Source organism: Crocodylus porosus, unplaced genomic scaffold (genome assembly GCF_001723895.1).
Source record: "Crocodylus porosus isolate Cpor-Errol unplaced genomic scaffold, CroPor_comp1, whole genome shotgun sequence".
Taxonomy (NCBI): domain Eukaryota; kingdom Metazoa; phylum Chordata; order Crocodylia; family Crocodylidae; genus Crocodylus; species Crocodylus porosus.
Window position 1 is genome coordinate 62,293,518 of NW_017728948.1, and position 25,803 is coordinate 62,319,320.

Below are 25,803 nucleotides of genomic sequence, written 5' to 3' on the forward strand. Positions count from 1 at the left end.
TGTGCTGACAAGAAGGGAGTTCCCCAGCCTGTAGGTATGGTGCCAGTTGTTCCTCCCCAGGTGCATCACTTTGCACTTGTCAGTATTGAATCCCATCCTATTCTCATCCGCCCACCCCTGTAACCTGTGTAGGTCTGATTGTAGCCCTTCTAGCATGCCCACATCCCCCGACATCTTAGTGTCGTCAGCAAATTTGAACAGGGTGCTTATTACCCCCTCGTCCAAGTCACTGATGAAGATGTTGAACGGTGTGGGCCCAAGGACCGAGCCCGGCGGAACCCCACTGCCCACGTCCTTCCAGGTTGAAAATGACCCATCCACCACCACTCTCTGGGTGCAGCCCTCCAGCCAGTTGGCGACCCAATTGACTGTGTGGGTGTCGACACCATAGCCCCCCAGTTTTTTAATGAAAACGGGGTGAGAGATAGTGTCGAAGGCCTTCCGAAAGTCCAGGAAGACTATGTCCACTGCTACCCCTGCATCTAAGGAGTTGGTGAACTGGTCACAGAAGGCCACCAGCTTGGTCTGACAGGACCTGCCTCTAATGAACCCGTGTTGATTGCCCCTGAGCATAATCTCCCCTGCTGGCCCCTTGTGGATATGCGCCAGAATAATTTTCTCAAAAAGCTTGCCCAGGATCGGGTTAAGACTAACTGGCCTATAGTTTCCTTTTTGAAGATGGGAACCACACTGACCCTCTTCCAGTCCTCTGGCACCACACCAGAGCACCATGAGTGCTCGTAAAGCCATGCCAGGGGTCCCTCAATGACCTCAGCCAATTCTCTCAGTACTCTAGGGTGGAGATCGTCTGGACCAGCTGATTTGAATACATCCAGTCCTTCCAGAAGTTCCCCAACTAATTCCTTACTAACCCTTGGCCTAGGTGTACCTTCCCTGGGCTATAACAGAGGCCCGGTGGGGGGGAGGGGGGTGACTGTTCCGGTTTCTGCTTAGGAAGATGAAGGCAAAGAAATCATTAAATATGCTGGCTTTGTCGTCTGGTGTGATGACTGAATTTCCTAATGTGTCCTGCAGGAGCCACACATTACCCAGAACCTTCTTTTTGCCCCCTATGTATTTAAAGAAGGACTTCTTATTGTCCTTCATCCGAGAAGCTAGTCCCAGTTCCATCTCTGCCTTGGCCTTCCTGACTGCCCCCCTACATCCCCGAGGAACTGCAGTATAGTCCTCCCTGGTGATGGCCCCTCCTTTCCATTGGGTGTACGCTTCCCTTTTTGCTAGGAGACATTCCTGGATGCTTTTGGTGAGCCATGGGGGCTTATGTGTCCTCCTGCTCCCTTTGATTCGTGTTGAGATTACCTCCCTTTGGGCTTGGATGATCGTCTCCTTAAGGAGCGACCACTCTCCTTGGACACCTGGCTCCAGGACCTCAGTGCTTCCCCGACTATTCTCCTTAGCTCATTGAAGTCCACCCTCCTAAAATCTAGGTAATATCAGTTTTAATTTTGAAGTTTATAGAAACTGTGGCACACTTAAAATTGTCCAATTTTATAAAAGAAGCTGCATTTCCATATTCTATTTTTAGGGCTAGAAAGTTATAAACCATGTAAATGCAAAATAGCTTTGAGAAATGTGAAAGTCAGTGCTAACCATTGCTTATAGGAAAATTCTTTTTTTTTTCCAATGGCTAGTAATTAAAAAATTTAGAAATTATGCTCCATAATCACCTGACTTTCTCCTGTTCATCTGCTTTTAGTTTTTGGACAAATGGGCACATGCTCTTAACTTCTGAACAGTTTTATCTTGTTCTTTATTAATTATATTTCTTTTCATTTCTCTCCACAGGGAATATTGGAAATTCTTTCATTATAGATCCTATTTTGGGCACAGTTAAAATTGCAAAGGAACTTGATCGTAGTAGCCGAGAAGAATACAATTTAATGGTAAAAGCTACAGATAAGGGAAATCCTCCATTGAGTGAAGTAACTTCTGTTCAGATATTTGTCACAGTTTCTGATAATGCTGCACCAAAATTCACATCAAAGGAATATTTTACAGAAATCAGTGAAGGTGCTAGCATTGGTAGTTTTGTCGGAATGGTTACAGCATACAGTCAGTCTTCTGTGGTTTATGAGATAAGAGATGGCAATATAGGGGATGCCTTTGATATCAATCCAAACTCAGGAGTTGTCACTTCTCAGAAGATTCTTGATTTTGAAACCTTACCTGTTTACACACTGACTGTTCAGGGAACCAACATGGCTGGCTTGTCCACTAATAATACTGTTTTGGTGCATCTTCAGGATGAGAATGATAATGTACCAGTTTTTACGCAGGCAGAATATATAGGGCTCGTCAGTGAATCTGCTTCAATTAATAGTGTGGTTCTGACAGACAAGAATATCCCGTTGGTAATTCGAGCTACAGATGCTGATAAAGATTCAAATGCTTTGCTTGTTTATCAAATTGTTGAACCATCTGTCCATAAGTATTTTGCCATTGATTCTAGTACTGGTGCCATTCGGACTGTAACAAGCCTGGACTATGAGGAGACAAACATTTTCCACTTTTCAGTGCAAGTACATGATATGGGGGCACCACGTTTATTTGCTGAATATGCAGCTAATGTTACTATTTATGTAATTGACATCAATGATTGCCCTCCTGTTTTTTCAAAAGATTTGTATGAGACATCCATTTTGGTGCCAACATATAAAGGAGTGAAAGTCATCACTGTGAATGCTACCGATGCTGATTCAGGAGCTTTTTCACAATTGATTTATTCAATCACTGAAGGTAACATTGGAGAAAAATTTTCAATAGACTCTAAGACTGGAGTTATAACAATACAAAATACAACTCAGTTAAGAAGCAGATATGAATTAGCAGTCAGAGCATCTGATGGCAGATTTGCAAGTACTGCATCTGTAAAAATTCATGTGAAGGAAACCAAAGCAAGTCCACTGAAGTTCACCCAAAGTTCCTATTCTGCAGTAGTGCAAGAGAATTCCACTGAGGCGAAAACAATAGCTGTTGTTACTGCTATAGGAAATCAAATGAATGAGCCTTTGTTTTATCATATTTTAAACCCAGACAGCAGATTTAAAATAAGTTACACTTCAGGAGTACTTTCAACCACAGGAATACCATTTGATCGTGAACAACAAGAAACTTTTGATGTAGTGGTGGAAGTGACAGAGGAGCGTAAACCATCAGTAGTTGCACATGTTGTGGTGAAAGTTATAGTAGAAGATATAAATGATAATGCTCCTGTTTTTGTCAATCTTCCATATTATGCTGTTGTTAAAGTAGACTCTGAAGTAGGTCATATTGTTAGGCGTGTCACTGCTGTAGATAAAGACATGGGTAAAAATGGAGATGTTCATTACTACCTTAAAGAACATCATGAACACTTCCAAATTGGACCTACTGGTGAGATCTCACTCAAGAAGCCATTTGAATTGGACACACTGAATAAGGAGTATCTTGTCACGGTGGTGGCAAAAGATGGGGGAGACCCAGCCTTTTCTACTGAAGTTATAGTCCCAATCACTGTAATGAATAAAGCCATGCCAGTTTTTGAGAAGCCTTTTTATAGTGCCGAGATACCTGAAAACATCCAGCTGCATAGCCCTGTTGTTCATATACAAGCAAACAGCCCAGAAGGACTTAAGGTATTTTATAGTCTCACAGATGGAGATCCTTTCAATCAGTTTACTATCAACTTCAATACTGGAGTAATAAATGTTGTTGCTCCTTTAGATTTTGAAGCCCATCCAGCCTATAAACTAAGTGTTCGAGCAACTGATTCGTTAACTGGTGTTCATGCTGAAGTGTTTGTAGACATAATAGTGGAAGATATCAATGATAATCCTCCTCTGTTTAAAAAGCAATCTTATTCTGCAACACTTTCTGAAGCATCTGTAATTGGAACATCTGTTATTCAAGTTAGTGCTACTGATGCTGATTCTGGAACAAACAGAGGAATTTCCTATCACTTGATTGAGAATAATAGCAAGAGCCATGATTATTTCCACATAGATAGCAGCACTGGGCTCATTCTGACAGCAAGATCTTTGGATTCTGAACAGACCCAGCAACACAAATTACTAGTAAGGGCTATAGACAGTGGAATGCCTCCACTTAGCAGTGACATCATTGTAACAGTTGACGTAACTGACCTCAATGATAACCCACCCATATTCAGCCAGTTGCTTTATGAAGCTAAAATTAGTGAACTGGCTCCCCATGGACATTTTGTAACCTGTGTAAAAGCCTCTGATGCAGACAATTCAGATGTAGACAAATTGGAATACTCCTTTCTAACAGGCAATGATCACATGAATTTTGCAATTAACAGCAAAACTGGTATCATCACTGTCTCAAACCTGCATAAACAAGCGTTGAAGCCACATTACAGTCTTAACATGTCTGTGTCTGATGGGGTCTTCAGAAGTTCAGCTCAAGTGCTGATAACTGTAATTGGAGCAAATTTGCATAGCCCGACTTTCAGTCAAAATGAATATGAGGTTGAACTAGCTGAAAATGCACCATTGCATACCTTGGTGACTGAAGTTAAAGCAACAGATCAGGATTCCGGTACTTATGGCCACATCACTTACCATATTGTAAATGACTTCGCCAAAGATAGATTTTATACTGATGAGAGAGGGCAGATATTTACTTCCGAAAAACTTGATCGTGAAAAACAAACAGAAAAAGTAATTGCTGTTAGTTTAATGGCCAAGGATGCTGGAGGAAAAGTTGCTTTCTGCACTGTAAATGTGATACTTACAGATGATAATGATAATGCCCCTCAATTCCGAGCAACAGAATATGAAGTAAATATTGGTTCTAATGTTCCAAGAGGTACATCCATCGTCAAAGTTTTGGCCTCTGATGCCGATGAAGGTACGAATGCAGATATTATATATGCCATTGAAGCAGAGTCTGAAAGTGTTAAAGAGAATTTGGAAATTAATGCATCATCTGGTATTATTACTACAAAAGAAAGCTTAATTGGTTTAGAAAATGAGTTTCTAACTTTCTTTGTTAGAGCAGTAGATGGTGGATCCCCACAAAAAGAGTCAGTTGTTCCTGTTTATATTAGAATACTCCCACCAGAAGTGCCTCTTCCAAAATTTTCAGAGCCATTTTATTCTTACACCATTTCTGAGGACATTCCTATTGGAGCAGAGATTGACACTATACAAGCAGTCCATAATCAGACGTTAGTCTATCGTCTGATAAAAGGCAACACTCCTGAAAGCAATAGGGATGAATTCTTTGTGATTGATAGCCAAAATGGAAGGTTGAAACTGGAGAAGAGTCTTGATCATGAGACAACTAAGTGGTATCAGTTTTCAGTGCTGGCACAGTATATGAATGAAGATTACAGTGTTGTTTCCACAGTAGATGTAAGCATTCAAGTAAAAGATGCAAATGACAATAAACCTATTTTGGAGTCCAATCCATATGAAGCATTCATCGTAGAAAACCTACCAGCTGGAACAAGAGTCATCCAGGTAAAAGCAACTGACCTGGACTCAGGCATCAATGGGCAAGTTACATATAGTCTAGATCCATCACAAGAACTGGCGGTCATAGAGTCTTTTGCCATAAACATGGAGACTGGTTGGATTTCCACCCTCAGAGAGCTTGATCATGAGCAATGTAATAAGTACAAAATTACAGTGATTGCATCTGATCGTGGTGAAAAAAATCAGTTGTCTTCGGTGACAGTGGTTGAAGTTATGGTTACAGATGTAAATGACAACCCTCCGCGTTTTACGGCAGAGATATACAAGGGGACAGTCAGTGAGGATGATCCACCTGGTGGTATAATTGCCATCTTGAGTACTACTGATGCTGATACAGAGGAATCTAACAGACAAGTCACTTTTTACATTACAGGTAAATCTTTTAAAACATATCAAAGTATTAACTTGAGTTATAAAATTAGAATGATATAGTGAAATGTAAGATTACACAAATTTGAACTTGGGGTTTTGTGAGAAAATAATTAGAAATAATTGAAACAAAACTAAAAAAATTTTAAACTCTCAAAAGCCATCAGAATATCTCTTCTTTTCATTTATGTGCCTGCCTTAAAGATAGTTCTATTAGAATGTTTTTTGTCTTTTGATATATATTGAATTCTACAGGAGTTGTACATGCACTGAAATAAAGAGTGCAATTAAAAACTACAACAAAAATATTCAGTAATATAATAGAATAATAGAGTAATATAGTAGAATAATAGATGGAATGTACCTTAAATTAATCTTCAGTGGTAGAATAATTTAATGTTTTTCTTGTTTAGCATAGGTGTTTTAATATGATGTCTTCTGTAGTGTTTCGATAATCACCATGGTAACCTTAACAGCTAATAGCGACTGCACTTAAATTCGTTGTATGAGTCTTCTTTTAAACCAACTACTTTGAACAAAGGAATTACAATTTTTTTGTACAAAGCCACAGTGGGTGTATAGAGATTTGTTTTTTGTTTGCTTGCTTGCTTGTTTTTGTTTTTATTTCCTGTTCACCCTTTAACCTAAATAGTTGAATTGTCACTTTTGCTTGAATGACATATTTTTATTGATTGGTTTAGGAGGCGATCCCTTGGGACAATTTGCTGTTGAAAACATACAGAATGAATGGAAGGTCTATGTCAGAAAGCCTCTAGATAGAGAGGAGAAGGACAACTACCTTCTAAACATTACAGCTACGGATGGAATATTTGCAACCAAAGCTGTGGTGGAGGTTAAAGTCCTTGATGCTAATGACAACAGCCCCGTTTGTGAAAAAGTAAGCTTTGCCAACCCAATCTTTTATTTTGCTTTCTGCACTATTTTCATTCAGTACAGAGTTTCGTTTTAAAATTCACTTCTTCTTGAGTGACCTCTCCAGAGATGAACAAAAAAATATTGGTTTTCCGAGCTGACTATAATGAGTTTTTAACAAAAATATATCTTGAGGCGTTTTGATACAAGCTGCCGAATTAGGGGAAACTCTGGATAAGTTCCCGTGCAACTTAAATACTCTTGATAACTTAATTGCCTCACTCAGGAATGGGGGAATTGAAATAATGTGCATTGTATCAGATCTTTGTTTTTACCTTTGCAATGCTTGCAATCAATATTAAGACAGATTGCTTTATTTTGCTGCCCTAGGAGTACATATAGTCATTTCCATTGGAAGCAAGGTTGCGAAGGCCAGATATTTCACCTGCATCTTACTGCTATGTACATCTAATGGAGGTGGAGGAAGAATAGTCCTGGGCTCAGTGGTGTAGGAGTTACCTTTGACAGGAATGAAGGGGTTATAAACACAGGGAAACTGCACTAAGTTAAAATTCTGTAATCTATTTGTCCGGGTTCCTTCACCTGACCTAGACAAACTATTTCTGCCCATAGAATTGAGGAATGGTGACAAAAAAGCAAAAATGTATATGCTTTATGGAGTGATCATATGTTTTTATTATTGTCATCCTTGTCCATTATTGTCAGCCTTGTTCTTCTACTTTCTCTGCCAACAGCTGTAAACTATTTATAGCCTTTGTGCATTGTGTCACATTGAACACAGATTTTGTACCCTTCTTATTTTGTGAGGTGCCAGTGGGCCCTTAAAGGGTTTATTATTAGTCTTGTTATGTATTGGGTATGCCTCAGATAAAAAAAAAATCGACTATTTTCAAATATTAATTCATTGTATTTAGCATTATATGCTTTTGTAAACTTACAAGCACTATGGGCATTGCAATACTTTTATGCATTGTAACTGCTGATGTAATTAGAATCAAGTACTTAGTGGCAAAGGTATTTTTTTATCTGATTTAAAGTGGAAACCTATAGAGCTGATGCAATTTATAAAAGGAATGGCTTACTTCTTTATAAAAACAGTCAGATGTGAATGATATGGCCTAATAGATGAAGACCGGAAGTTGCCTGAAATTCACACCACCATGAGTAGGGTAGTCATGAAATTATTAATTAATCTGTGTTCCAGGTGTTTAAAGATCTTGGCTCTATGTTGACACTCTAGAGTCCCCAAGGTTATGAATGTCAGTAATAATTAATTACCTCACTGAATAGTGTATTCAGTGTGAGGTAATTAATTAGAAAATCCCACAGCCTTATCATGTTTCATCCTCTGGTTCACTTCACATGTTCTCAAATCCCCAAACATTCAAACAGATAATCACACCTGTCATTGCCCTATTTTTCCTCCCCCATGGAAGCTCCACTTCTCTAATACCTTCTAACTTTGCAATGTTACTTTAAAACCTTTCAGGCTTTATACACTGACACTGTTCCAGAGGATGCATCTGCTGGCAAACTGATCATACAGATCTCTGCAACCGATGCAGATATTCGTTCCAATGCTGAAATTACATATACGCTGCATGGCACCGGAGCAGAAAAATTCAAACTCAGTCCAGACACAGGTAACATCTGTTATGTAAAATACAGTGTGTAACATTGGAGTCACAACCTTGAGTTAAAAATATTTCACCACTAAGTAAAACACATGTAAATGTTGATAAATTTAATTTTTTGTACATAGGGATTCATTTATATATGTAATTCATTTTTAAGTATTAATTTAATATTAAATTGCTTTGGAGTTGAATTGAGGAAATATAAAATTAAGTGAAAAATAAATAAACAGGACTCCTTGATTCCAGAAGTCAGTTGAAATCAGTTCCTAGCAAATGTCTATGTCATAAAGATGCAGACTAAAACTGTGCCTTTTACTTATTGGTTGCTTTAATATATTATTTTACATAATGCTTAGCAACCATAATACTACATACTTGAACTTAATAACAAGACACTGCTGGTTTGGGGCTTAAATCTTTCTGGTACAATCAGAGAACAGACTAAAGGGCAGAAATCTTATGCTCCCAGCTTTGCAGCTAGAGTTAGGGATTTGGATGGAATGAATAAACCAACAGTACCTAAAACTAACTTAGAAGCATTAAGTGACTTATCTGTACTTCATTGTATCCTGATTGGCTACATTTTGTGCCAGTTATGAAGCATTAGTTAGGGCAAAAGTAGGCAACTCCCAATACAAGTGCCAGAGCATGGCACGCAAAGGTATTTTGCTTGGCACACACACCTTAGGGTGGACAGCAGGGAAGGGGCCAGGGCTGCGCTGCTACAACAAGGGTTGGACCCTTTGAAGCTCCCTTGCTGTCCGCCCCGGCACACCAACATTTTACAAAGTTGAAGTTGTGGGTGTGTTTGGCACTGTCCCCAAAAACCATTGCCAACTCTTGAGTTAAGGCATAATGGTTCACTCTTAGAGCCAAAGCCACCTTGTCAGCTCTATTGGTGCAGTCACAAAAGAAAAGGTATATCAGGAAATGATAGAATTGCAGAAAGGGATCTCAAGGGGTGTAAAAACAGGTTTGGGGAAGGATAAAGAAGGAGCATCAGATTTCCAGGATGGTAGAACAGATCATGCTTTCCAAGTTCAGTCCAAAGTGTCTGCTGTGCCTGGGTTTTTGTTACATAAGTTCAGCACTACTAGAGATGGGAGTCCTTGCAGACTGAATAGGTCAGAATACCTGAGTTTTGTAAAGGAGAGAGGAGCTATGTAGACTCAGTTCTTAGTCTACCTTTAAGACATCTGAATGCCATTAGGACATTTTACGCATCTATACCTTGTAATATGATCTTATCCCACTATCTTTGAGTCCTTGGCAAACTGTTAATCCATCTATGTTTTTAACTCTGCTTCAACTTAACTTTAAGACATGAGGGGAGAGAAGGAAGAGGAGGCCCTACCCACCTATTCCCCAGTAGCAGAGTGGTCAGGGCATTTGGCTGTGAAGTGTGGGACCTGGATTCTAGGTCCCACTGAGCCAGAGCAAGTTTGAATCTGTTTCCATTTTCTCCTGGCCACCAGGAAATGAGCCAAGCAGAGATGAAGGCATATTCCATCCATCCTATTGATTCTGTGCCACTGAGCATAAATGCAGGAGTAAGGGGACGAGGAGAGAATTCAGGAGAGGACCTGAGTCTGTAGCCCTGTAAGGAGGGAAGGAACGTTTCACTCTGTCTTTCTCTCAATTCTTTTTTATATATTTTTTATTAGATAGTCCTTAAATAAAATAAAATACAAGCAATGGAATGAGGCCAAAACCTTGGGCTCCTTCCCTTGCAGAGGTCCCCCCTGACCAGGCCAGTTATGCTCCTGGTTACTTGCATTCCTTGTGAATCCCTGACTCTTGCATTTTCTTCTTCCTTGTGGCTCAATTTAAATAACAAGGATGAAGGATACCTGTAGTTATGTTTTGCCCATATTCTGATGATCAGGGTTGGAAAGTGGTAGACATGGATTCAAAGCCTCTCAGGCTTACTGGAGTCTACAATCCAGGTCTCCCAAGGTCTTTCATTCATCAGCAAGTCTAAGCAGATGACCTAAGCAGATAAGCACAGTCTCTTGTCCTTGCCTGGAAATTCCTTCACCTCCTGCAAGTAGGTAAGCACTGTAATATATAATTCAGTTTTTTAAATTGGTGCCACTTATAGAGTCATAGATTCATAGACATTTGGTCTGGAAGGGACCTCAAAGGATCATCGAGTCCAGGCTCCACTTAGTCCACAGAAGTTATGGAGAGTGTCTCAAGTCCAGTGAGGGGTTCCTTGTGTCCAAAAAAGTTGAGAAGTAATATCCTTCTTTTGCTCTGGGCTGGTAGGCCAAAGGTAGGTGAAGTATTATCCTTGTCCTCATAGAATAGGATCCCAAAATGGTTGAAACCCATCAGATGTAACCCTGAATCGGATGTCTTAGGTGCAGGAGCTTGCACACATCCCTATGCCTAGCATTTCTGGTGGGCTGTCTCTAGGTGACACTCTGCTCAAGGTTTATGTGTGGCCTCTAGCCAAAATGGGAGAACTATATATCTACATGGGCATAATGGGCATTTTTACATGTGCTTGGGGGAAGGAGGAAGGTTGCTTTAATTAGAGTGTCTCTGAGAGCCACTCTAATTAAAACACGTGTAATGTCCATGTACCAGTGTCCCCCTGCTTCAAACTGATGGTGGGGGTACTTTAACTAAAGTTAGTTCGACAAGCTTTAGTTAAAGTGCCCCCGCCACCATTTTGAAGCACAGGGATGCTGATATGCAAGACTCAGAGGCTGCTGGAGAGCACTAATTAACACTCTCCAGCTGACCTGATTAATTGAGTCTGCTCCAACATACTGTAATTACAGTGCTTTGGAGCACTCTCCCCACACATCTACAGGCACCCAATAGGATTAACTTCTAGGCTACCCATTGAGAGAGAGAAAGAGAATTGTATCTCCATTTATCCAAGTGTGTGAATGTCTTTCTGTTATTTTGCCCAATTAGCAACACAGCATTGAATGTTCAGTAGGCAAAATACGATCTGGGCCGTCTCCACCATCTCATGTGTGGATTTTCTTTTCTTTTTCTTTTGTCTATAGGGTGAATCAAACCTAATCCTAGGTTTAGGAACAAAGTAATTGTCTCCCACCAAGTCATTTGCAAAAATTTCTCCCTTTCGATTTGTTAGTATAAAAAGAGACTGTATCCTGCCCTCATCATAAACACTTCTTTCCTCATTGCAAGGACAACACAGCATACATTTCCTTCTTACTCTTTATTCCATTAAAGGAAAGAGTTAAATCTTTATTTTATTTAAACTGTTTTTTCAAATAATATATTATTCATTATTGTATATGTGTACATGTCTGCATACGTATGTACACAGATGCTTGTATACAGTATATGCACATATGTACTGTATTTTTTGGTATACAACAAGATGGTCAGCTTCAGTTTCAGAGGGATTTGAAAGCAACGCCAAAATGGTTACTCTTATAAGGCAAAGGTAACTAACCATTGAGAGGTTTTGCTCAAAGCAGGACTCAGTATGTCTTGACTCAATTGTTGGCATTAGATGCATCTACATGTGAAACCAATGCAATGCGATAAATTCTAGTGCAATATTGCTCCCGCATTTACATGTGTGCCCAGGACCACAGCACATTCAGCTAGGTTAGAGCAGCCCCAGCTGGCAGGGAGTTCCAGGGGTTGGCTTGCTAGCCTGGAGCTGTTCTCACCCAGCTCAACATGCTGTGGAGAGGCTGGCTAGGGCACAAGGGTGCTCCAGAGTGGGGCTAGCCAGCTGGCATCCCCTATACTGAAGCACCCAGCCAGCCCTGTCAGCATCTACATATATGTTGTTGTACACTAAATGGTTTACAAGTACTAACCTGCAGTGTGGTCAGTTAGTTTACTGTGACCTAATAGAACTGCATGTGTAGACACTGTGACTTTACCACAGTAAACATCTCATGTAGATGTACCCTGTCATCCTCAAAAGGAAAAAGATTATTTAGCTTTTAGACTATAGCAGAAATATTTCACAGAAATTGCTATACATTAGAAATAAATAGGGGGTGCTTAATTCTTGGGACTTGTGCAGGTCCATTCAATTTACATTTGTTATTGCATTTATAGGTGAACTGAAAACATTAATGCCACTTGATCGTGAGCAGCAAGCTGTTTATAATTTGTTGGTGAAAGCCACAGATGGAGGAGGAAGATTCTGCCAGGCTGATATTATTCTGACTCTAGAAGATGTGAATGACAATGCCCCAGAGTTCACATCTGATCCTTACTCCATTACAGTGTTTGAAAACACAGAACCTAAAACTTTATTGACAAGAGTACAGGCTACAGATGCAGATGCAGGTATATGTTGTTTAAACAATACTTCTCCCATGGAGTCAAATTGCAGTCTTCAGTTAGTTTTATCTTTAGAGATGTTGAGTCTGTCAGTGGGGCTGGTGGGTCATTCATAGTCTTTCAAAGTTGGATTTTCAAATTATATATTTAGATTTAGTAAGTCAGTTATAACTTTCATCTTAGTAAACTGGAACGTGTACATTTGTAAACCCAATGTACCTGGTTTGATTGTGTGCAAAAATATGGAGGAGAAAAATTTAAGGGCCTAATTCTCCTTTCCTATGCATTGATTTCACAATATCTGAAGTCTTTTGGCTTTTTCCTATTTTAAAAAGACACTCAAGTTCCTATGTGCTCAAATAAGTATCTGTTTACAAAGGTGTATTTTGAGTGCCCCATTAGTCTAATCACAGTAGTACCATATAGTTTAGCTCCATTAATTATACTTTCATATAACGTATCCTGGTACTGAGATAAGTAGCTTTCCTTTTGCTATCACTGTATAGCTGTGGAGTGTTAACATAAGATGTGAGAATGACATTTAAAATAATTTGCTTTGTGTTTATAAAACCAGAAGAAGAATGCAGAAACACACAATTTCTGTGTCTAAGGGTATAAAACCTTCAGGTCTGCCAGGTCATGATGATCAATTGTAATATTAGTTTATATGGCCTTATTTTTGAGAAACATGTTTTATATGTCATGATACAACTATACATAATGGGAAGATAGCAAAATAGAGCAATTTTCACACTTTGCCAGTCTCTCTGACTCATAAGTAAAATGATTGGCACAAAATGTTATGTTCATTTTTAATACAGAATTCTTTCCAGAAAAAGGGTTCTTGTTTATATTGAATGCTTGATTTTAAAAAGACTTATTGGATTCGAGTTTAGGTGTTTGATATATCATGGCCATGATAAGCTTCCCAAAATAGAGGAGTTATTCATTTGAAATTATAATTAAATGATAGTTTATCTGTACAATAAACGTTAGCTTAACCTTTTAAAATCAGATGCTACCTTATTCATGTCTTCTGCATTTGACAATAGCTTTTATAGTTATGTAAATTTGCTCTAACATAGACAAGTGTTTCCCATGCACTTTTCATTTATATAGCTGTCTAGATCTGTTATTATAGAAATGCACTGTCATTTCATGTTCCATTATTGTTTCTAAATGCAGGTGTGAACTGTAAAGTTCACTACTCACTGGTGAACTCTGCAGATGGACAGTTTTCTATTGATGAATTCTCTGGAATTGTTCGATTGGAGAAGCCTTTAGATCGGGAGCTGCAGGCAGTATACTCTCTAAATTTAAAAGCAGTAGATGAAGGTTTACCTAGAAGATTGTCCTCTACTGGTACCCTTGTGGTTTCTGTTTTGGATATAAATGATAATCCACCTGTGTTTGAGTATAGTGAATACAGTACCAGCATATCAGAGGACACTTTGGTTGGAACAGAGGTTCTTCAAATTTATGCTGCCAGCAGGGACATTGAAACCAATGCTGAGATCACCTATGCAATAGTCAATGGAAATGAACATGGAAAATTCAGTATTGATTCAGCAACAGGTAACAGCATATAATTGTCAGTTAACAAAAGCATGTATGTTACCACATGCTTGTCATATTATTTTCACTAAGCAATGTGCAACAGTATTGTGTCTTGCCACTTCTTAGCTAAGCAGATGGGCATATGTTCTGTAGAATCCATGCTACCTTAATGATTTGTTTGCTTAGCATTCATGCTAAAGATGAGCAATAGTTTAAAAACAGTCTTGGAAAGAAGTGCAGTAAAATATAAAACATTAACTGAATTTAAATAATCTGGTAAATGTTACTTAAGTTACCTTTACTTAGTGTGCAAGAATCCAAAGTGGTCTCCACCCTGAAGGGAAAAAAAAGAATGACTTTAAAGATTTTTAATAATCCGTTCACAAAAATAATTACATATAATCAAGATGATTGGTTAGACATTGTAAAAGAAAGATCTGAGACTAAATTGGCATGGAAAAGTAATCATTTGTCCACAAAGATGGTAGAACATTTGGTGAGGCATTGGGAAAAGCTTGCTGAGTACAATAGTTTGGTGTTTCTGGCCTAACAATAGAGTTTAGGACCAAAGGTCATTCAAACCTAAATCATTTGTGTAAATTTCACCTTTTATTATTAACAAATTGGAACAGAGTGGCATATCACAATGCTACTTCTGATGTGTTTCCTATATTCCATAGGTTTTTTGTCTAGGATATAGGAAAGAAAAACTTTTTCCTGACTAGGACTGTGTCTACATCCAAAAGTTGAATTAAGAAAATAAATGTTATAGCAGGTAAAACCACTAGTCCATCTAGTCCAGTATCCTTGTCTCCAACAGTTCCAGGAGTGGTTTCTATAGAGGGAGAGCACTGAATCAGTCATATCTAGAATAATTTATACCTAGAGTACCATGCCCCTTTCTAGTAAGCATGCAGTTATTCTAGAATAAAAGTGCTTTTTAGCAGTGTAGCTTGTTGGAAGAGAGACAAGATGTCCTGAGGGGAAAAAAGCACTTTATAATGGTAGAACTGTTTCTGTACTAGGGGCTGTGCCACTTAATTTAGTAAAAACTCACCTCTAACCAAAACAGTTTTAGCAGGCAAAATCTCTTTCAAGTCCATATAATTTTGCTCCTTCCATTGCTCGTTCCTCCCTAACATCAAAGATGGTTGCTGTGTAAGGGAGATCAAAGGTTACTTCATGTGTTCTACTTGGTTTGATGCAAAATAAAAACAGGATGTATTTTTCTAAAGATTGCTGGTAATTAAAGAACAAAGGAATGAAAATCGTCAGAAAAATACCAGTTTTAGAGTTCTAAAGTAGAGAGTGTTCATGACGGGTCCTGATTTCATCACAGGTTTATACCAGTGTAGCACAGTGATAAATCAGGTGCTTAACATCAAACAGAATAAACTGAAAGCAATAATAAGTGGTGCTATAATAATATTAGAAGTTACAAATGCAATTTGTTTTTCCAGGAGCCATTTTTATTATTGAAAACCTGGATTATGAAAGTTCCCATGAGTATTACTTGACAGTGGAAGCCACAGATGGAGGCACACCTTCATTAAGTGATGTTGTAACAGTGAATATTAATGTAACAGATATCAATGACAATACTCCAGTGTTCAGCCAAGACACTTACACTGCAGTAATCAGTGAAGATGCTGTACTTGAACAGTCAGTCATTATGGTAGGTATTACTGTGTTTTTTCTATCGTTCTTCCCTTATAGAACAATAAAAAATTAATTTGAAGGTGAGTATACATGAATAGATACAATCTGCTTTGTAGTAAGCTGTCTGTTTTTAAACATTTTTCAGAACTGGGCATGTTAAATGTACACAAAACTGCACATTTTTGAGATGCTTGTAATCTATTTATATGGATTGCAACTTCAATTTTTAGAAAGACCCCAGGGAATATATTATGGCTGACATTGATCTGTTCCAATATTAAATTTTTTTCCTTGAGAAATCTGTAATATACAGACCTGAAACATATGTGCCTTCCATTAGGAGGAAAAAGAAATGTAAAGTCTACCTAGACCTGTTTTAAATGAGAAAATAATATCCTCTAGGTTATGGCAGATGATGCTGATGGATCTTCAAACAACCACATTCGTTACTCAATTATAGATGGCAACCAGGGAAGTCCTTTTACCATTGACCCTACAAGGGGTGAAATAAAAGTGACTAAACTTCTAGACAGAGAGAAGGTAAGATGTATACCTTTGAAAAGTTTGGATTCACTTCAGTAGATTAAAATGCAAATAACTGACACTGCTATTTTTGGTCAATATTTATTTAAATTATAGAATCTTAAAATAAGGGCTGGAACTGACTTCAGAAGGTCATCTAGTCTACTCTCTGCTCAAGGTGTTTTAAAATTATTTTAAGTATAAGGTTTAGGTAAGGAAAGTAAAAGCATCCATTTGTGACATTAGTGTATGTGTTTCAGATTATAACTTTTTATTAATTATCTTATATGCTACGTAGTAAAGCTTTGGTGGTAGTCTGGATAGCCAGGGTGTTAGGCATGGATTTAAATCTTTCTTTCTAAATTAATAATAAACATACTATAACAACTTAAATGTGAATCCTTCTTTTTTAGATTTCAGGATATACCTTGACAGTACAAGCTTCAGATAATGGAAATCCACCAAGAGTCAACACAACTACTGTAAACATTGATGTATCTGATGTAAATGACAATCCTCCAGTGTTCTCAAAGGGGAACTATAGCATTATCATCCAGGTAATCTAAACATAGTACTGTATACAGTTTAGCAATCAAACTACATAAATCTTTTGAATGTTAATTTGTAACTGGAAAGTTTTGCAAAACATCATAAAAATGATTTTATTTTATGTTTTATTACCTAAGGCTGACTAAGTATCAGTGGGACTGTTGGCCTGACCATATGCTTATCAGTGTAAATCAGAGAGGTAGAGTCTGTAATCTACTCTGTAGCCCTGTTGGAAAACTTGAAATAGGATCTGTCAGTTTTTTGCAAGTACATCAGTATTTAGGTTTACAATGTGTCTAACATTCAAAGTACCTATACAGTACAATATAAAATATATCAGTCATAAATTGACTGGCCTGTTTTGCAAGAGATTATATTTAGAAAATTATATTTAAACGTCTCTTTAATTGTAAGTGTACAGTTGCATGTACACTGAGATTTAATTCATATTTGCCCACTCCATGGGCTGGCAACAGTTAAAAAGGAGAGAGATTTTCTTGTTGCTGAAAAACAAACTCTTATGGCTAATTAAGAGACACTGATCAGCTTTAAAATAAATGCTCTTTACATCTCATATAGTACAGGCGGTAGGTCTGATGTTATATGGGCTGAGGTAGTGAAGCAAAGAAATAAGGATAACAGGGATACACTAAAATTTTAGAGATTTTACGTTAATATTGAAAGATACCATTTTTCACTGATGCTACCCTTCAGGCATATGTCAGGGAAATGATATAAATCCAACTGGCTAAAATGTAATGAAATTAGAAAAGAGAACCAATAGGGAAGTACTCATGAGTTGAGGAAATGCCACAACATATTTCATTCTTATTGAGAGCTGATCATAGCTAACTGGCCTGTTTGGATCTTGTATTTTATGCCTTTGTCCTTGCGTATGAAAGTCAAAATAGGGTGCCTGCTTAAATTTCTCCATGTTAACAAAAGTGTGTTGGAGGAGAGCAAAGTTATCCTTCATTACAAGAGAAAGGAGAGTGAAAGAGAAGCAATATTTTTCTCTAAAAGCAGTACTTTTATTTTCAGTCCTTGAGGTTGGTAGGTGCTCATGCATGGATTAAGATGACAAATAAAAGGTTATATTCTCATATTTCATAATATCAAACCCAAAACAGAACTAGACCAAAAGTAGAGCTGATCTATAAGCTTTACAATTTCAGGCTGAGGTGAAAAATGCCTTTATTCATGGGCAATGGGGCAGGCAAAAGTGAGAGCATCCTCCAACCACCCATTGAAGCAGCGCCACTGAGCATAAAGGAATGGAAGAGTAATGGGATCAGAAGGAAAACTAACAAAGGAACTCTTTGCTAATGCAAAGGCAGTAGTGACTGTATCAGCTGCTCTTCTGTTCTCAACACTGGGGTATATTAGCAGGAAGTGAGAGGGTTTTGGAAGCTTGTATTAAGGGTTTTGTGGTAGATTATAAATCATATCAGTCCCTCAGATGCTTCAACTCTCACTGATGCAAGTTTCTCTCTTTTTTATGGCAGTATATATCAACTTCCAAATCTATGAGCCAATGTTTGGTATTATTGCTCAGTGTGCAGATTCCATCTACCTCATCTGGGCATTTGTAAAGATCACAGCTCTCGATTAAGTGTTGTGCTGTCTGCTGGACTATGCATTCACACAGAGGGCTGTCCAAGATGTTCATCTTGTGAAGTATAGTTTTGAAGCATCCATATCCAAATCTCAGTCTGTTCAGCTTGACCGATAGTTCTCTGTTGAGGTCATACCTGACGAGGGACTCATTTGGCGTTAGTAGAAAATGCTGTAGGAAGAGATCTGACTTTTCCCAGCAGTCAGCCCACTCCATTGCTGCCCATAGGTTTGGTACAATAGTCACAATCTCTTCCAGGAGCTTGTGGGCTTCATGTACAAACAGTTTTTGACTTTTGAGTCTCTTAAGCCTCTATCTGTTCGGGTCTTCAGTTAACAGCTGATGGAGCCAGGTGATTTTTGTCTTCTTTTGGCTCTGTTGCCTGTAACATTGTTAGGGTCTGTCGTCTTCTATCACTTGGTCTAATGCCCTAGAATACATGGAGGATATTTATGTGTGTCTAGGTTGGGCAGCCTGTTATGAGTTATGAGTACAGTGTCAAGTTTTTTTCAGTGTGACGACTTCTGGATCATAATATTATGCTGGGGCATATATCATCGCAAGTGTGGTGGTTCTGAGCACTTCGAAATTGGCACCCCTTGTCATGCTGGCTAAACATCTTAAAGCAGCCACCAGTGCATAGAATTCAGTGCTAACCTGAATATGATGATTATAGGTGAGGAAATGGTTTAATATGACTCCTAGGTAGGTTGGGGTATGCTCATGGGGATGTGATTACCTACTCTGATATTCAGGGTGCTCTTGGCTTGGCAGTTGTCCAGGTGGAAGAGCAGTGATATTAATTTATAGATGTTCAACTTTTCAGTGTGACTTGTGGAGATAGTCAGTGATGAGTTCCATATCAGCACTCGCTGTCTTTTCCAGTTGTCATGTCTATTCCTTGGGCTACTCTGGTGTCATTGTTAAAATAGATGTATATGGGAAATCTGAAGTATGTACACCGAAAGGTATTGGTGCTAGCATTGACCCTTGAGGAACTCCATTCTTCAGAGTTTATACTTTGCTTTTTTTTCCTTGGCTGGTAGTACATTTGAATGATCTTCTGGAGATCATGATGAAAGTGCATAGCTTGCAGTCAAGTATCATAGGGTGCAGTTTATATTCAAGGCCTTGATGCTGTATAGGGTCATAGGTGGCTGTACGGTAAATTAAAGACCGGGCCTGTTTTCTGACTGTCTTCAAATCCATTTTCTGTATCAGATGTAAGTAGTATAATTTGGTCAATGCTACACCACCTTTTCCAAAAGCCAACTAGTTCTTTTTGGACCTGGGGAGCTATTCCATTCAAAATTATGTCCTCCACAAATTTATATGTAATGCATAGTAATGAGATGGGTCAGTAGCTCTTTGGATCCTCAGGTGATTTAATGGGTTTCAGGATAGAAATGACATCAGCTTTTCTCCAGCTTTTTGGAAGTCTGTTACATTCTAGACATTCTTATATGAATTTCTGAAGCCGTCTTTTCATTGTCGTTCTGAGCATGGTAGTGAACCCTAGAAATATCTCATCTGATCAAGTGCCTTACCAGTCTTTATTGCTTTAAATAGCCACGTTGAACTTGTTATCAGAGTTGTGCGCAGTTAAATTAAGGATGGCATAGGATGATTTAAGCTGTTCATGAGTCAGATGTCTAAACATTTCTATATATTGCTAGCTTGGATTGCTGTACGTGCTGTTGTTGCACAGTATTTTCACAGTGGACCCAGGGCAATGTCATTTTTGATGCCATTGCTTGTAAGGCAGTTAGTGTTATGCCATGCTTGTCTGTTCAAGTGGGTCATATCCAATCCTTCAATGGTAGTAAGTCATCTCTCCTTTATGATATTGTTCAATGTGGCAGTCCTCTGTTCTGTAGTACTCTTTTACAGTTGTAGGGTCATTGCATTGCTTAATGATATTAAAAAGCTGTTTTCACTGCTAGTCCCAGCATAGCATGCAATGGCTTCTGTAGCCTCTAAGTACAGTTTCTTAAAGTGTCTTGTAAAAGTAGCAACAAGAAAAGTCTCTCTCTCTCACCTCCTTCTACTCTCCCAGCATGAGTATAAAGATAGCGAGGCATTCTGTCCCCTGTTACAGAAAATAATGCTACTGTGGGCATGTTCGCCGTTGCTCTTCAAGCCATTGAAGGCTACAGTTCTGTCCTAACTGACATACATATGATTACAGTAAATTCCTCAGTCAAGGAAGGAAATCGGTCTGCTGATTCTTACTTGCGCCTCTCATTTCTTTTCCTCCTGGAATTGAAATACTGCTCCTCAGAGCACAGGGACTGTCCCTAATTGTGATTGTCCCTAATTTGTAGCATTAAGTATATGTGAAATATCTGGTGACTTAATGATTAGCCTAAAGACCCCAGTCCTTGTTGAGAACAAAGGTGGAAAAATTGAAGTGAAAATATTTTTAAATATGGTGAACCAGATAATTGGAAAATGTTGTAGACAATAAAAAACAAGAACAGATTTAAAATACTTATTTTCTTCTTCTTCCTTTTATTGTCATTATTCACATTGAGTAATATCTTCCTCCAGTAATACAATCCTATTGATTTCATTCATAAACAGTTGCTCTAAGTAATCCGTCTTACAATACGGTCTCCAGTTAACTTTTTTCTTCTGTTATGAAGAAGAAATCCAAATTAGGCTATCACACTAATTACAGCATTTCACTGAAGCTTTCTGATGAGATGTTGTTATATCTTTATAGGAAAATAAGCCAATCGGATTTAGTGTGCTGCAGCTGGTAGTGACAGACAAAGATTCTTCCCATAATGGTCCCCCTTTCATCTTCACCATCCTGAGCGGAAATGAAGACAACACTTTTCAGATTAACCAGCAAGGAGTACTTACCACATCTGTTGCTTTGAATCGCAGAGTGAAGGATCGTTACTTACTTCATGTCAAGGTATGCAGTGCATGTTTCTGGCAGGCTTGCGTCATCAAATTTAATTACTCTGTTAAGTGTTGTAGTGTTCTCTTTGCTTAGGGAATAGCCCCTTGCATGTGTGTGATAGATTCCTTTATGCCAAATTGTGATTTTAAGACCCAGCTTCTGCAAGAAGGTATGTTTTAGTGAACCCAGTAATTTACATGGGACTCCATCTAGGTATAGATATCTTCCCTTATGGATTTTATTGAAGGATTGAAGTATAAGGTGAACATCTGCCCTAAAGCTTTTGCAGTGCCTTGGATGTGGGATTCCCCTCCCCACCCAAGAATACTGTTCCATCTCCTTCATTTCTTATCAGGCAGGTTACTGCTTGCTAGGACTCCCCTGGGAAAGCAGCCAGCATCAAGATCTGCCATTCTGTCCTCTTGAAGTGCTTTATTATAGTCTTCCACTTTTCTTTCTGCAAGGGCTTCCAACTGATCCTTGGAAAAAGCTGGAGAATGATCCCATGTCCTTGAAAGGGTATAACAACAATATATAACACAGTAACACTGAAATCTTATCTGTTGGGTAAAAATACCTTTTAATATACTAGGTTTTTTTTCCAGTGGCACTTGAAAGTGCAATTTTTCCAGTTTCAGAAATCTAATGTTAATAGAGCCTTGACAGCCTAGTGTTCAGTGTACATACAGTAAACATTTGCTCATATATAGCCATATGCTTATTCAGACTAGAGACTAATTTAGATGCTTCTACCGAACGGCCCTGATTCCTACTCCCTAGGGAGCATGGGAGGACAAGCTAGGCTGAAATGTACAGCTCCATGGCCCCATGTCTACCCATCTGCAGCAGAGCACACTGCTCGTGTTTGGGTGGCCAGCACATGGTCTTCTGGGAGACAAGGGAAGGCAGCAGTGGCAGTCCCAAAACTAGCAGCCATAGGCCCTGCTTATCTGTGGAAGATTGCAATGAGCACAGGGTTCCAAATGGAGGCAGGAAAGTGCTTACTAGGGCTGTGCAAAGCTTTGATTGTAGAGTCGATTCAGAGGAGATTCGGCCCGATTCAGCAGCTGAATCTCCGAATCCAAATCAAATCAGGAGACCCATTAAAAGGCCCGAATCAAATCTGAAGCCTCCAAATTGATTCAGAAAAGGTTTGGAGATTCTGATCAGCCAGCGAGAGGCAGGCACAGTCAGGCAGCTGCAGGTTCTCCCATGGCTCCTCTGGTTGTTCCTGCCTCTCCCTGGGTGCAGGGAACCACGGGAGAAGCCCCAATGGCTGCCTTGCTCAGCCCCATCCCCCACCAAGCACTTTAAAACAAAACAAAAACAAAAAAAAAGCCCCGCACTCACCAGCTCTGTCAGCAGCTATTGGGGCAGAGCTGCCCCCCCCCACACACACACACAGCGCGGGGCAATGTGGACTGTGCCCCCCACCCACCTGGCACCCGCGCAGCAGCTGCCCTATGGCACAGATGCAGCGTGGCTTGTCAGGGCGCTGCATGCTGTCTGGGAGCTGGGGCTGAGTGGTGCCGGGCTCCCCAGGTGGAGCTGCCCCAGCTCCCAGACAGCATGCAGTGCCCTGCCAAGCCGCACTGCATCTGTGCCATAGGGCAGCTGGCACACGGGGTGCCGAGCCCCACTGCCCTGTGCTGCGTGGGGAGCTCTGCCATGAGCCCTGATCCCCACTGCCAGAGCCGGTGAGTGCAGGGCTTTATTTTTCCTAAGGCAGGGCAGCCATGGGGGTTTCTCCCGCGGCTCCCCCCACCCGAGGAAAGGCAGGCACAGCTAGAGGAGCTGCGGGAGAACCTGTAGCCACCCAGGTGTGCCTGCCTCTTCCCAGTTGATCTGAATCTCTGAATCAACATCGGATCTCTGATTCTGATTTGGCCAAATGAAATGGGGACAGCAATTTGAATCATCGAATCATTGTCCTCTGAACTGACTGAATCCAAATCCGAATCAAATACTTCCCTAGCCGCACAGGCCTAGCGCTTACCTCCTCTCACAGGGGCCAGGTGTCACAGCATCATTAAAGGGACCTTGTGGCACCCTGGTTGAGGATCCCTGATCTAAGCTTTATTATCTCTCACAGATGGTAAGCTAAATGCACTTGTGGCCTTTCTTAGGTTTTTGAGTGCACCTTCTCTCAGGTCTTATTCCCTAACATGGACTCGGATGTTTCCTCCACTGTCAGACTGGATTCTGGCCTTCTGCCTACTGTGACAAACCATGATTACATCAGCAAATGTGACTTGGTTTGATACATAAAGTGTGTTCCCTGTTTGAGTTATGATAGTGGCATTCTGCAACCAAACAGCCTTCTTAAACTAAAGTATTATTTAAATTATTTAAAGCAGAAGTATTTCAGAAATCTTATGTAAAAACTAGTTTCTTCTTTTTTTTACCTGCCTTTCTCTAAAGCTTACTGTTTCCTGGGTCTACAGAAAATAACACCTTCAGATTATTATGTCAGTCTGACCTCTTGAAAATTGAACCACTTACCATCCAGAAACAGCTTGTGCACTGTTTAGAGTACTTTTATGTATCGGTTCCTACCCTGGCAAAACACCCCAAGTCTGAATTCTGGAAGTGTTATTGTCCTGCAGTTTGTCACTTTACCCTCTTTTGTTGGCAGTTTGCTTATCTCTGACTATTGCCGTCCTTTGCTGGTGGTTTTTCTGCATCGCTCCCTCTAAGTTATAACAGCCTGTTCATACAGCAAAGTCTTACCAAACATGCTTTAACTTCACTGCCCAGATCACACATGACCTTTATAAAATTGCCATACCTCAACTTTCTTAGATCACAGTATCTACATTCCATTACTGCATCTGAAATCTGTCATTTTTGGTATATTCACTTTGTCTCATCATTTGCTCTGAGTCGTTTAGAAGCACCTGTCCAACATCTAGGCAAACTTCTGTTTCCTTACTTAAAGACATTTTTTGTAAACATCTAATTGATCTAATAAAAGATATCACGTCTACCACAAGTTCTAATTCCTTTTGTCTCTTTACTTAAACATTTAAGTTACAAGAAATCTTGTTTTCAGTGCAGTGTTTGTTTTGTTAGCTTTTTTTTATGCCAGTGCTGTAAATTGCCTAACTGTAAAGATGTTACCATGGATGTACATCTATAGAAACATCTTGACAGTGAACATAGCCCTTCCACACTGCTGCTTTTCGTAACATGAAAAGTGCATGCAAAATGTAACATAACACCTGAGAATATGATTTAAGTCCTGAAAAATTAAAATCTTTACTATTTTACTGTCTGACAAATTCTTCAATGATCCTTGCAAACCTCAAGAGCTAGTTTAGCCAATTAACCAGTTTCTTCACTTTCCCTCTGTTGCTAGCCACTTGTTAATGGTTATGACTAGACTCCTGATTTCTTGTATCTTTGTTGCCCTTCACTGACACAGATTTTTGCCTTCACCTCCATTTGAGTTTCTGAATGGATTTTTAAGACCAGGCTCTCTCTATCCATGTTACAAGCCTATTTTTAAAAGTTTCATCAGGATTTCCTTGCCTTTTGGCCTTTCCTTAAATTTAATTTTCTCTCTCTCAATAAAAAATAAGCAGATTTTTTTTCCCAATAGCTGATAAGATGTCCATTGCTCTCCATTACATTCCCTTTATTTTTTTTAAAAGGGAAGTAATAGATATCAATTAACAGATCTCACAGTATTACTGTATGAAATCTCCAGCAATGAGTCAAGCAGTCTTCATGCAGCTTTCCTAAATGTATAGTTCAAAGTACCACAAAAATCCTTTTCAAATATAGCCTTAAATATACCAGTTTTCATTAATTCCTACATTTGCCTTTCTTTCCTGCTTGCCCATTTGTTCATTATTTAACTCTTCTTATCTGCTGGAATAAACACATTGTCCCCTTATCCTTATTTTAACATTTGGGTAACTAGAGTTGAGATTTCCTCACGTGCTTCTTTTTTCCTAAATTCCTTCTGCAAATGTTAAAATGGTAAATACATGTTAAAATATTTCAGAAGTCCTGTCCCCCACCCTGCCCCTATTTGGCGAGGTAAAATTTTCTGTTCTTATCCTCAGTTTTTTCTACTGTTTAACTTTGTATGTAAACAAAATAATTTTCCTATATGTATCTAAAATATCTTTCCTCTCTATCAAGAGCACTATTTATTTGTAGACATAACAATATGAATATTATATTTGTAAGTCTTTACTTTTCAGTATCCTATTTGTATTGCGCTGCTCACTTTCAATTGCTGTAAATGAGTTTTCCTTAGATAGGCAGGAGAAAGAAGAATTGAGAACAAAA

General features: G+C 39.1%; 1 protein-coding gene across 7 annotated transcripts in view; it reads left to right on the forward strand.

Moving 5' to 3' along the window:
* The window catches only part of FAT1 (FAT atypical cadherin 1), a 164,239-nt gene that overhangs the window by 119,379 nt on the left and 19,057 nt on the right, over positions 1–25,803 (forward strand). For all 7 annotated transcript variants that reach the window (XR_002104264.1, XR_002104265.1, XR_002104266.1 and 4 more), the window contains exons 10-18: positions 1,807–5,874; positions 6,572–6,768; positions 8,254–8,407; positions 12,464–12,697; positions 13,877–14,266; positions 15,709–15,923; positions 16,310–16,447; positions 16,843–16,986; positions 21,319–21,516. Coding sequence is in view for 4 of the 7 variants with exons in the window: in XM_019552750.1 (XP_019408295.1) it covers positions 1,807–5,874; positions 6,572–6,768; positions 8,254–8,407; positions 12,464–12,697; positions 13,877–14,266; positions 15,709–15,923; positions 16,310–16,447; positions 16,843–16,986; positions 21,319–21,516 (5,738 nt within the window). In the remaining 3 variants the exon portion in view is untranslated. The remainder of the gene's footprint in view (positions 1–1,806; positions 5,875–6,571; positions 6,769–8,253; positions 8,408–12,463; positions 12,698–13,876; positions 14,267–15,708; positions 15,924–16,309; positions 16,448–16,842; positions 16,987–21,318; positions 21,517–25,803) is intronic.